The sequence below is a fragment of the Falco biarmicus genome, chromosome 10, assembly GCF_023638135.1.
Source record: "Falco biarmicus isolate bFalBia1 chromosome 10, bFalBia1.pri, whole genome shotgun sequence".
NCBI lineage: Eukaryota > Metazoa > Chordata > Aves > Falconiformes > Falconidae > Falco > Falco biarmicus.
Genome location: NC_079297.1, coordinates 25,903,536 through 25,916,427, shown reverse-complemented (window position 1 = coordinate 25,916,427; position 12,892 = coordinate 25,903,536). Strand labels below are relative to the sequence as shown.

The 12,892-nt window shown below is 41.5% G+C and overlaps 1 protein-coding gene across 5 annotated transcripts in view; it reads left to right on the top strand.

Annotated features, from left to right (window-relative positions):
* WT1 (WT1 transcription factor) overlaps nucleotides 1-12,113 on the top strand; it is a 43,552-nt gene extending 31,439 nt beyond the window's left edge. For 3 of the 5 annotated variants that reach the window (XM_056354429.1, XM_056354427.1, XM_056354424.1), the window contains 3 exons: nucleotides 480-569; nucleotides 2,258-2,350; nucleotides 5,748-7,166. In XM_056354429.1, the coding sequence (XP_056210404.1) occupies nucleotides 480-569; nucleotides 2,258-2,350; nucleotides 5,748-5,869 (305 nt within the window). In that variant the 3' untranslated portion in view covers nucleotides 5,870-7,166. Of the gene's footprint in view, nucleotides 1-479; nucleotides 570-2,257; nucleotides 2,351-5,747; nucleotides 7,167-7,262 lie in introns of those variants that run through there. The other 2 variants (XM_056354425.1, XM_056354426.1) reach the window with 2 other exon arrangements.
* Nucleotides 12,114-12,892: the final 779 nt, after the last annotated feature.

Sequence of the window (12,892 nt, the reverse complement as noted above, 5' to 3'; positions counted from 1 at the left end):
AAAATTACCACCTACATGGATGTCATTGGTTTCATTTTTGCTTCAGATCCAATTAAAGCAAACTGTAAGTTGTTCCCTTGTACAAATTATACATTACTGAAACTGGTGGAAAAGGCTTTATATATTAGAGGTGGGGTTTTTTTTGAGAAATATAAAACAAGAGATTTCCATTCTTTTCCAGCAGAAGGCAATAAAAAAAAATTTCATGGAACCTGAAATTTTTTGTAGTTTTAACCTAATGGGCTGGTTTTTTTAGAATAAGCAGATTCAATACCAGTGTCAGTGCAGTAGAATTACGCCAGCCTTTCCTCTCTGATTCCAACCCAGTTGTACATCTTTATAGCATATGAATCCCGGTGTAACACCAGACTGCTTTAGGCAGGAGAGAAGTCTTTTAGCGTAACGTTTCACATTCTGATTCTAGTTGATGTGTTCCTTCGTTTAGCCACATTTTCTGATAAACTATTTGTCCTTTACAGGTGAAAAACCTTATCAGTGTGATTTTAAGGACTGTGAACGGAGATTTTCTCGTTCAGACCAACTCAAACGGCACCAAAGACGACACACAGGTTTGTTGACATCACATCTCTGCTCATTAGAGTTCAGCTTTATATGTGAATTGCGATCCGAAAAGTACACTTCTGAACTTCTGGTTTTCTGGTGTTCCGTCTGTTCATACATGATACCCATAGTGCCAAATTCTTGAAGTTAGCTTGAGGAGTGGACTGTATTTGGGTTTTTTTTTAATTGACGTTTCAGCACTACTCTTGTTGTATAGGTGACAGTTTCATCCTGCCACCATCTTTTTGAAACAGCTTTCTTAATGAAACTGTTTGCTTTATACTGTTTCCCCAATATAGGGAATATAGTGTTTTTAAAAACCAAACAGTTCTGCAAGAAAAAGTTGTCAGTGAGTAACCTGATAAACACTTCCACTGTTCATGTGGCAGCGCTGATAGGTGAATGCTGCATGTGCATAACCTGAAAGGCTGGTGGAATTGCTGTGCACTTACACATGGAAAACAGAAGTGGAGAAGGGAAAGCCGCCCTAGCTGTTATGCTTAAGACCATAATTCAGCAAATTATGCTGAATTTTTAAGCTTAAGCTTAAATTTGAGCCTTTTTTGAATTCTGCCAACTAAAGAAGGATTCTAGGAGCAGCAAAGAGGGAAACATCAAAGGTATGGCTGGTTGAATTGCACAAATAGCCTGGAGAGTGTACAGCAGTTCACATACAGCGGCGAGGGCAGCGGCAGTTACAAATGGGTCCAGCTCCTAGCTAGGCTTGTGTGTCTTCCTCAGTGAATCACTGACTGGATGAAATGTTCTGAGACAGCCAAAACTACTTGTGAGTTCAGTCCAAATTCAGCAAGTTGTTTTTTGCACACACACCATTTTCTGGAAATGTCAAGGCAGCCCATTTCAGCATTTCAGGAGTTCTTGGAGGTCTAAATTATGTTGACAGCTGCCCTTCTCAAAGTCGCAGAAGAGGAGATGGTTAGGATTCCAGCCTCCTGGCTGGAAGTGAAACTATGAGGGCACTCTGCATGGAACATGAGAAAGGGCTTCAGGGTACTTCTCTGACTGAGCTACAGCGAGAAATTGTGTTTGGGTCTCCTATCTCTCAGGGAGTGGCCTGGCAGCGGGTTTACTCACTGTTCTGTGGTGGGTTTCTGCCTACTACTTCTCCTGCTAAAGATGCTCTGTCCCACTCAAAATGGTGTTTTTGAAAGATGTAGGCAGCATCTCTGAAAGCTGGTGGGATGATACATTTTTAGCCGCTGCATGCTAGAACATATATATCTGTGTTAAGCAATCCCCAAGACTTAGGTGTAGTGTGTAACATAAATAGTAGAAGTGTGAAGTAAGTTAAGCCTATTGAGAGAATATAAAAATATACCTCTGCGCCTCAGTTCTTCTTGTGTCATGTTTGCACATACGTGATGCCAATAGGGCCAAGCCACGGGACGAGAATTAACAAAGTCTGCAGATCTTCCTTAGCCCAGCAGCGTACGTGGGTGTTTGTTTCTGGTGGTGCTGTTTGGATGCTTCAGACCCAGACTTCAGAAGAGGAGGTTACAGAGGGATGGCAGCCTGATTAATGACTTTCTGTATCGTGTAGGCATGAAGCTGGGAGAAGCAGTTACAGTAACTATTACCAAAAAATGCAGGCTTTTGAAAATTCAGAAATAGCTGATTTTATTCACCCTTCCAAAAGGTGTTGGGATATAAGAATAGCCTTCTTTTGTCTTTGCAGGTGTGAAGCCCTTCCAGTGTAAAACCTGTCAGAGAAAGTTCTCCAGATCTGATCATCTGAAGACTCATACCAGGACTCATACAGGTAAAACAAGTGCGTAAACTTTTCTTCACATTTATATTTCATTATTTTTTAAGTTTTAAGTTTAAATCAATGTTGTTGTAAATTACATGATTAGAAAGTCTCTTAGCCAAGAGTTAAATATTCAGAACAACAGAAGGAATTTCAGAGTGTGCTGATTTTTCAGTGTGACTGCGTTTCCCAAGTGTTGTAGTCACTTTTCACAAAGGGTTTAGGTGACTTTGGAAACTACGCTTTTTTTCTTCATTTTTAAAGGAATTTCAGCTTGGCAAAATGTATTTTGACAGCTATTGTGAAATGAACATCATGGTTTCAGCCCACAAATGTCAAGTTGATCCACTGTCTTAACTGAAAAAACCCTACAAGATAGAAATTTTAATTCTAGCTTCAGCCGAAGGTCTGTAATCTAAAGTATTCATGCCTACTCATACTTCTCCTAAGTGTCAGCTGAGCCTAATGCAGGATAGCATGGCAAAGCTCGTGCTGTTGCTGCTTGTACTGTAATCTCTGCAGAAGATAAAAGGAGTGCCTTTTGCAAACTCACACTGACAGATACTAAAGTAAAAGCTTACTCAAATATTCACGGACCTTTTTGTAGAAACCACAGTGTTTCGTATAAATACAGGGGGAAAAATAGGAGGCCATTTTAGCCTACTCTGCCTTCACGTAATTGTAAACCCCATTAAGGAACAACTGCAGCAACCTCTGTATTTTAGTTTTAAGTTTTATAATTATTCCTGTGAACTGACATTTTCTGTTCCCTTCCACTATGTGTGCAGTATTTTTACCAAATAATTGTTTACCAAGCACTTTGACATGTCATTAGATGTCACAGTGTTTTCTGTATTGGTGTTAACCTTTTAAGTTCAGTCTCTGTATAGGTGGATGAGGATCCTGAAAATCTTTTTCTCCCTGCTAAGGAGTCTTTTTTCTCTTCTGGACCATAAAACCCCATACTTAAGGCTTTCAAAAATAAAAAAAGATATTTCAATACAGGAAATGACTTACCTGAGAGTAAGTCAGCCAGTCAAATAAACACTTCAAGTCATGGCCATATCTACACTTGCAGTCTGCAAATGGTAAAGGGCATGGCAGTGTTTCTGGGTCCTCCCCGTAGCCTCATGCTGAGCTGCAGGGCCTGGATCTGTGCACATTGCCATGAATAAAGCTGTTTTTGTAATCAGCAACAGGTAACGTTCTGGTAGAGACAAAAAGGCAAGTGGGTGTCGCATGCTAGCAAGTCAAGATAAACTACATTCCCCATCACGTTTCATTGCAGTAATTTTTTATCCCAGCATAGCTAAACCAGTGAAGAACTGGCTCTCTTTTCTAGTGAGACTCATCTCCCTTTCCTAGTTCTTCCTTGCTCCGTGTGATCCAAGCCCACAGCGCACTCACTGCTGAAAGCAGCCTCACTTGAGCACCGATAACCTCCTAGCACAGACCTTTGCGTGGGCTTGCTGCCTGCCACTGGCTCAGGTTCTGCGCGAGCTCTGCAGCCCAGCTGCATGCTGCTGTGATGATACTCCTGTCGGCGGTTTTGGATGTGTCATGCGCCTTTGACTGTAAAATGCACATGTCCTGAGGGGAATGAGCGTGAGTGGTGGGTGGGGATTTTTCATCTCCATCTAGCCCTTTAGCTTCATTCCTCTTTCTTTCTGGTACCCTCTAAATTTTGCAACAAAACACCTAGCTCAAGTGAACTCGCTCCATGTTAAATCTTGATGAAGCAAAGCACACGTGACTTCCATCTAATTCCATCCTAATTTTAAGTCAACTGCCAAACTATTTGTTAAGCAACAAATTCATTTTTTTTGTCTCCACAAGCAATCCTACCGTGACAGCAATCTTTGCTGTAGAATGCAAAAAAATTAATCAAAGGAAAACTTCATACATCTATATAAATTTTTAGCGACGAAGTGTGATTTCTGATACCTGTACAGGGAAGCTGTACAGAATAGTTTGTGCCCAGCACAGAGCTCAGAGATTCTGTCCCCTGTTGTGAGAGGACAACCAGAACTGCTTGTGAAACAGCAAAACTGTGCCTCTTTTACTGTGGTAGTTCAGTGAAAAACTGGCCATTATAGATAACTCACATCAATTCACAGGATGATTTTGCTAATGCTGCTGAGATGGAAGAAGACCACTTCATACGATCTGTGATTTTTATCAGTAGCTCTGACCAGACCAGTGTTGTCCCATACTGTTTTATGCACTCATGTGAGATGGTTGATGCTTTTGCCAGCATGTATGTTAAGTGGATAAAGTAGATTTTAACACCCCACCGTATGCCACCAAATATATTGCATGGGATTTTGCAAACAGAAATACATATTTATGCCAATTCCAGATCCCCCTTTGCCTGAATTTGGATGTTTGTGAAATCCACAAAGTGTGAGGCAAAGAAGAGGAGAAGATGTCTGGGTGAGGTTGTGCCACCCCAGTGTGTCTTGAGTTGGAGAGTACAAGGTGTACAGACAGCACTGAAAAGCCCAGTCCCAGCGCTGAACCTACTTTAAAATATAGTGTTTATTTTGGGGGAAAATAAAGAAAATGCAGTTTTAAAAGAAACATGGGTCACTGGGTACTGCTCTGAGGTATTCCATCAGCATTCCTATGGCATCAGACACACGGCCTGAAATTCCACTTAAACAGTGTAGAAAATCAAGAGACCAGGTTAAATTGTAAGAAGCTGTGTCATTTCTTGTTAAAATTGAGTGTGCTTTGCTTGGGGTCATTTTTAGCGAATATCATGCCCACGGGAATGTTAGAGAAATACTGAATATTTTAAGCCTTTAACATCTCCCATAGATGTGAGTCTACTTTATTTAGACAGTAGTGGGAAACTTTCAGTCTGACTCAGCAGACTTCATGCTGAACCCTTTTGCTTCTACCATATTCACTTACACTCACCAGTTTCAAAGAACTTCAGCCCAAATTCATTGAACTAGCTGGAAAAATTCTCCTTGACTTGAGGTCAAGCTCTAAATAGTCACTGACAATTTCCACAGTGACTAAGAGTATGTCTGCACCGCAGTCCAAGGTGTGACTGAAGCTTGTGCAAATGCCAGAGTGACTTTTAAACTAGTTCGTTCGAGAGCCGAGAGCAGAATAGACATGGCGCCATGGTGTTCAGTAGGGGCCTGTCTTCAGGAATGAACCGCTGCAAAATGTTCTACGTCATCTGAAAAAGCTGTTGTTAAAGATCAGCTGAGGGAGATGCAGGAAAGCACCGAGCGCTGATGTGAGCAGCAACTGAGGGCACTCCCACACCCTCTCAGGACAGGCTGGGATGCCTCTCCTCCTGGCAGGGGCTCTGCCTAGCTCCTCACAGCCCTGCAGAGAGAAGACAAATAAGTGTCTCAGGCAAGCTGTATACCCAGTTAATAACAGGGTGTTTTGTTAACAGGTGAAAAGCCTTTCAGTTGCCGGTGGCCCAGCTGTCAAAAAAAATTTGCCAGGTCTGATGAATTAGTTCGTCATCACAACATGCACCAGAGGAACATGACTAAACTGCAGTTGGCCCTTTAGACAGTTCAAACAAGGGAATAAACCAGATGGGACATTAAGAGCTACTGCAAACTTTATCAGCCTTCTTCGATCACCTCTGTCAGAAAGCTGCAGCTGTCTTCGCATCCCATTTGACACAAGTTAACTAAACTGTAGGATTCTGCTCAGCCTTGTCTTCCATTTGGACTTACACAAGTTCCTATTCAATAAGTTCAAGGGATTTTAATTTGTAATTTTAAAGTAAGTAATAGGTTTTTTAAAAAAAAACTTTTTTTTTTTTTTAAAGTAAAAGTAAGTTAAAAAGTAAGCAAGATTGCCACAGTCAAGATTATTATAAACTATGCTTACCTTCACATCTGCCTACAGTTTTCTGGTTTTATTTTCACTTGAACTTTTCTAGGTACACATTGTTGTACCTTTTTAAGCCCTGCAGTGGATGAGAGTGATTCCTCCCTGTTGAAGGTAAGCTTTACGCTTACTTCATCTGTACATGTGTGGAGGTTTCCGAATGCTACTACAGCTGTCCTCACCAAACGAGATGGAACAATCACCTGAGATACTTTTGGTAAACTTTGTACTTGTACTGCCAAAGGGCAAGCTCTTAAAGTTGGAAGATCTGCTTTTGAATTTCACAAATCAAACCTTTTTTTAAAGGACATATTTCTAGAGCAGCTAAACGTAGATGAACCAGAGCTTCTGTACAGAAAAGAAGAATCTTACCATTAAGTTAACTTGTTTTTTTTAAATAATCGCATAATTGATCTCCCAAGACTGTTTTGTTTGTCAATTAACTCTCTCCTTTTTTCTCTTTCTTTTTAATGTATTGGATTAAATTTATTCTATCATGAGATGCATAGATCTCCTTTACACAAAACTAATTCCAATCATTGTAGACATTTGGGATTTGTTTACAATGTAAAGCCACACTGGTTATGTGGCTAGCAAGCTGTATAAACTTAAAACTGAACTTTTAATGGGGCTGGTCCAGGATCTCCATTAACAGATTACTCTTAAGATAAGTAACTTAAAAAGACTCTTTGTCAAGTATATGTGAAGAAGACATTATTAGTGTAAGGAAATATATTGTTTCAGGGTTTTGGGAGGAGGGGTTTATTATTTACTTTTAATTGCTTGAGATTGTGTGTATATATATATCTGATAATGTATTGCTCTTAGACATCTAAAATTAGAAAGTGTATAAATATTAGATGCATCACTGTTCTGATGTTGTTGCTGTTACAAGCTATTGATAACACTAAGAATGTAACCTGCATTTTTCACTGAGCTTTCAATTAAAGCCCATTCAAAGAGAAACAAATGAGAGTCCAACAGATGTCTTGTTTCATGTCTGGTATTAAATTTCAAATGCCCTGTCCAATAGTATCCATTTTTTTTTTTTTTTTTGTATATAAAGGTACCACCAGCACTGATGACCACTAGTTAACCTGTCCAGGTCTTGACCACAATTTATCCATCTCACTTGGGAATCATACTGGCAGCAGCAAACAGTGTCAAGTTTCATATTGTGCTATAAAGCAGTTGCTTCAATCATCCGTCTTCTTACCAAACTCTTCCTTTTCTTTTGACCTGTAAGATTTGTGTAAGAATTTTACAGAACAGTAAAATCCAGTTTATAAATTGCAGTACTGGCCTTCTGTAGAATTGTGCTGAAACCATAAGCACAAATAACTTCTTAGATTAGGATGTCATAGACTGACTTTTAAGTAAAAGTTAACTCAGAGTTGGGGTGGCTTAAATCAGTTCAGCAGGTTGAAAAAGACAGTCTTTCTTAGATGATGAAGTGTGAAAATGAAGATAAAAAAAAATTACTGTTTCTTTGTCATACTGCCTACTTTTCTTTGGAAGTAAGTACAGCCTGCCTCAACACCCTTTGACCTTGCAAAATATTTGTATCTCTTTAGCAAAAATCTTTAATGTATCTTGCCAAGCTTTTTCTCTAATGTACACAATGGAGTTCTATGATGGGTTGAGCTTTCTCTCTTAAAGTGCAGCTGCATCGTCAAGAAAACTCAACAGTTAATTCTTCAAGTCCTCTTTTTCGCATGGGTATTGCATCACTGTTAATTACTGTTGGGGTACTGTGACTCATTTGTATCAGTCAACTTTATCTTTTGCTGCCAAAAGCCAGCATCTCTCTGGAGAAACTCATAACAAGTGTGGCAAACATCAAATATTTGGAGTGAATGGTGTACCTAAAACTGCACAGAATTAAAAACTAAAGCAACTCCTCCTTGCTTTCTTGAGAGAAAAGTTCAGTCGCAATAACGATGTCCTCTGATTTACCCAGCAGTCTTCTGCAACTACAAAACAATCTGGTTTTCAGCCTGCACCCAAAATAGAGCGCTGCCATGAGTGTTTACACTAAAAGCCAAAAAAAGAAAACTCAGCCTCCAGTTGTGCCTGCATTAGTCAAACATAAATAAAACTATCTTTTGTGAAATACAACCAAACCTCTACTGCAGCGCAGGCCAGACTTCCAGTAAGCTGTAAATAACTACAGCCATGGTTTTGCTGCTTAGCGAATTGCATACCAAACAATAATGATGGATGGCTGCAAAAAATGAAGCGTGGGTTGATGAGTGACAGAGCATGTCCTTTTGTTTTTGCTGTTGCCACTTCTTCAACGGAAGTACTTACTGCTACTCCACTGTTTGATTTTGATGATCATTGCAACCTCCAACCTGCCGAGTACAGTGAGGACAATGGTAAATGTGTACAAGTTGTTTTAAAATTTTTATTCCCAGTTATTTTACAGTCTTTGTCATGAGAGGCATTTTATGTCTCTCCCTTTCATTTCCTTGTTTTCAGGATTCTATCAGTAACGTAAGCCACCTTTACTGAAGTGCTTTCCTACATGAATTTCTTAGAAGCAGCCCCCAGACACTGGTTCTTGCAGCATGCAGCATATTCCTCATTTTTCAGCAAGCAGAAACTGTGCAGCAGGCCAAGTCTCTGTGAGCCTGACCTCCATATGAAGGATGAGGGGGCTGCACTCTATTATATCTTACAAGTATCCTTAGCTCTCTGGAAAATTTTCAGTCCCACAATTAATTGAGCAAATCTTTCATGCCTCTGCCCTCTGTTCTTCAACTGAAAATAGTGACCAGTTGTTTTGGCTGATGGTTAATGTCTTACTGTGATTGGCACACCATTCCTGTCCTGTAGCTTCTATAGCACCCCAGAATAGAGCATGTTCGTTATAGAGACAACACTTCCAGTTTTTCTTGTCGCTTCATGATGTACAAGATATGTTGGGCAGGAAAGGGAAAGTGATCTCTTCTTCGATGGTATCAGCTGGGATTCAAGAATTCACTTGCACCAGTTTTTTCAAGGTAGGTGAATCCAGCAAAGGGTCCCTTCTACTCTGGGAAAACACGAGAGCTAACGTGCCTGAATTGTAACCACATGGTCTGCTTCTGGTGCACATCATGTTCTTTAAGGATACGGACTGTACTGAACAAACAGGGAAGGCATTAACTTGCTGCAATTAGGCAACCGACCTGAAGGCGAGTCCGTCCTTCAGACAGGTGCCGATTCCTGGAAGGGAAGGGGGGACTTGCAAAGAAGTAGCGCTTTCCTTCTTTTTCCTTGGTGGGTTAGGGGAGTTGTTCATTTTAGAAGCCACTCCAGCCAGGCCTATCTGTTTCAGGATGTCAGTAGGACTCTTTTCACTGCTCCACCAACCAACCTTACAGCAACCGGGAACAGTTCCTGAAGATGCAGGTAGGTGCCTTAAACCAGTGTTTCTTCCTCCTTCCCTTTCCCTAGGCGACAGGCACTGGAAAACCCTGTCATGCACAGTCTTTTCCTGTCATCATTTTGACCTGACAGCAAATCCAATATGGTAAGCAAACTGCTCCCAGCACCTTGTCCAAAAGCCCGACAAGGCTCTGGAGTGGATCGAGAGGCTCCAGGGAGGCACCCACAGCCACACACCTCGGGGCTGCCTGAACTGAGCAGGAGGTGGGTACACAAAGGCCACCAGCAGGCACAGGTATGCTGCCAGAGGGCGTGAACAAGTTCTGCTGCTCGGTCCTGCTTGAGCCCTGTTTGTACCTTCCCACTGGGGCTGGTACAGGCAGGGAGAATCACTCAGCTTTTTAGTTAGGGAACTCTTTGTTGCTTGGGGAAAATCCTCCTTCCCCCCCTTCCCCAATTAACAAAAAAGTAATTAAAAGCAGTGTATGTAGTTCAGAATGGCACTAATGGACAAGAAAGCCCAGCTGCAATATTTGGGTAGATCCAATAAAAGATTCATTAGAATTCTTGTAGTTATTGGAAGTCCTGATGACACAAAGGAGCCTAATGAAAGAGAAGACCTGGTCACAAGAGCGATGAGTTAAAAAAAGCCCGAACCCAAATCCCAACCCCACTGACACCATTCTAAAAATTAGACAATTAAGAGTAAAACCAGGAATGTAGCCAGAACTATTCCACCTCAAATAATAAACACAAGGATAAGTTGCCAAGTGAGGTCAAAGAAGCAAATGGTAAAGTGAGTTTAAGAGACAGCTAGACACTTTTATGGGGAGAGAGGGGATTGAAGGATACAGTGACAAAACCGGGGGTAGAGCTGAGATAAACCCAGAGGACAGTGGTAGGCCAATAGCCTCGGGGAGTGCTCTGAGCCCCGGCTGCTTAGCAGAGGAGCAGAGCAGCTCTTGGTGCTCAGGGGAGACTTACCAGGGCTGCCGGCATCATCCGGCGAGGCACGAAGGGAAACTGCCAGAACAGGCTGAAAGGAAGATGAGCCTGGCAGGCAGGAATGGGTGTGCTCTTAATGCACTGGTCCTAAGTTAGTTCCACTAGTGAGATGCCCTGACAGACTTGCTACAAAGTGAATTTTTGAAAAACTTCTACCAAAGCAGTTTCTCTTCCTGCAAGTTACCAATGCAAAGCACAGGAAGAGACACCAAAAGAAAAAACAGGGAAAAAACCACCCCAAAACTTTTATTTTCTTTTTTCATGAAAGACTGCTTGTAATACAGGAAAGAGCAGGGTTGGCTAGAATATGATTCAAATGAGGGAAAGACAAAACATACAAGGATTATGTTCTTCTCTGCTGGTACGAAGCTTTGCAAACTTTCACATTGTCAGTACAGCCTGTGTTGATTCCCATAAAAAAAGCTGGCAGAACGTCCATGGTTTCAAATAGCAGCATGATGAAGCCTAGTTTAAGTGCTGGGTTTGGCAGTCTCTGCACCAATGAGCAGGTGTGGTTCCACCAGCACAGTAAGGCTGTTAAATGATGGTGATGAGGGAACCAAGACCAGCACGGCCACTGGAAGTAGGCCAGAACATCAAATAAATAAGTGCGGTTTTCTGTATAGATAGCAATCCAAACACAAATGCCAGCTTCTGCTGCTAAAAAAGTTAGCTTTGGCAGTGAGGATGGTCTGAAAGATGGCGTTCTTCTAGAAGACACATAACACGGCCAAATCTTGTGCTAGGTGTTGTAAGAACACTGAGTAGCAGGAAGACTCTGCCCTGGAGAGGCTGCAAGCCACAGATAAGGTTTTAAAAGACAGATGTTTAAAGGCACTGAAAATCTTGAGTGAGAAAGTATAGTCCCAGGCAGGGCTTTTCTATTCCTGATGACTAAATGCATATCCTGTAGGTATAAATATAATTTAATAGCATCACTGCTTTTTTTGTGTGTGTGAAACAGGCTAGTTATGTTCTGATGAACTCTGGCAGAACCAAGATCTTAATCTGCAAAAATGGGCTGAGCAGTAATGGAAAGACCTGACTGATCAACCTGGCTTGAATGACTAGATAAATCTAATATAAAACTAGTTGCCCTTCCCCAGCATCAAAAAAGCCCTTTTTGGTGCAAGAGGATTATAAAAAACACAGGATACTGAGACAGTTTAGTATGGAGGTGCAGGAGAGAAATACAACCGTATTTATTCTCAGACTGTTTCTTTTTATGGCTCATTCTCATCTGAGTCATGCCCCAGAACTCCCATTCATTTGAATGAAATGTTGAAAAACATAACTAAAAAAAAAAAAAAAGTAACCTCACTGCCCAGAAAAAATCTTGCTCTGGAGTTTCTTGGGAAATGGCGTGTCCTCGTGCACGTGCTCTACTGGTACAAGAATCACTTCTGCTTAATGTTTCCTCCCAGGAAGGTCTCTGACATTTTTAACAGCATCGCTGAGGTTTTTAGGTTAAGTTATCGGTCTAGCTGCACAGTAAAGGTGCATTGTAAAGGCAAATAAAAGGGTTTTTATCTACTGTACAGCAAGTACTCCAGCCCAACAAAGACCTATATTTAGAGCAGGAGAGCTGTTTCACCCTCAGCCGCTAGACGGCTAGCCTGGAGGGTTTTCTTGCTTTTAGGACAGCTGCGTTTCTGGGAACTGCCTGCTCCAGCTGGAGGAATTTCCTAACTTGCAACAGAAAGTTACAGGATTTACAAAGCAGCAGTCAGAGCTGAAGACTATCATGTAACACAACTCAAAATGTAGTTCAGTTGCCCGAGTACACAGTTGTGCTGTTACTGTAATTACAGCATTTATCCAAGTGGATCTGGGTAGCTATTGAGAATTACAGAGCTGTAAAAATCTGGTTGCCTGTGGCATTCTTCAAAAGCCAAGCTCCTGCTGTCCTTGAGGCTGCCTGGGATGGTGCTTCATGCTCTGAAGAGAGATGTGCTGTAAATCATGCACTGCTCATTACCACAGAAGCGTGGCGATAACGTGTTTCTGTTATTAGAAGGAAGAATTAGTAGAGAATGAAAGAAAGAAAAGGCAGCAGGGTCTGAATTGCCTGCAGTGGATATCGCCCTGGTGAACATCCACTGGACTGCCTGAAATATAAATCTCAAATTAGTTTTGGTGCTGTTGTGGAATGAATGAAACCCAGTAGTGAGTGAGCTGCTTCCTTACCCCGTGCCGAGCTGCAGGACTTCAGCATGGCTACAGGCTTCCCCTTTGTGAAGCCAGGCTGGGGAGGATGAGCTGCAGTTTGCAGGTTGTCACACAGGACAAACAACCTAACAACAGTCTAATATTTGTAAG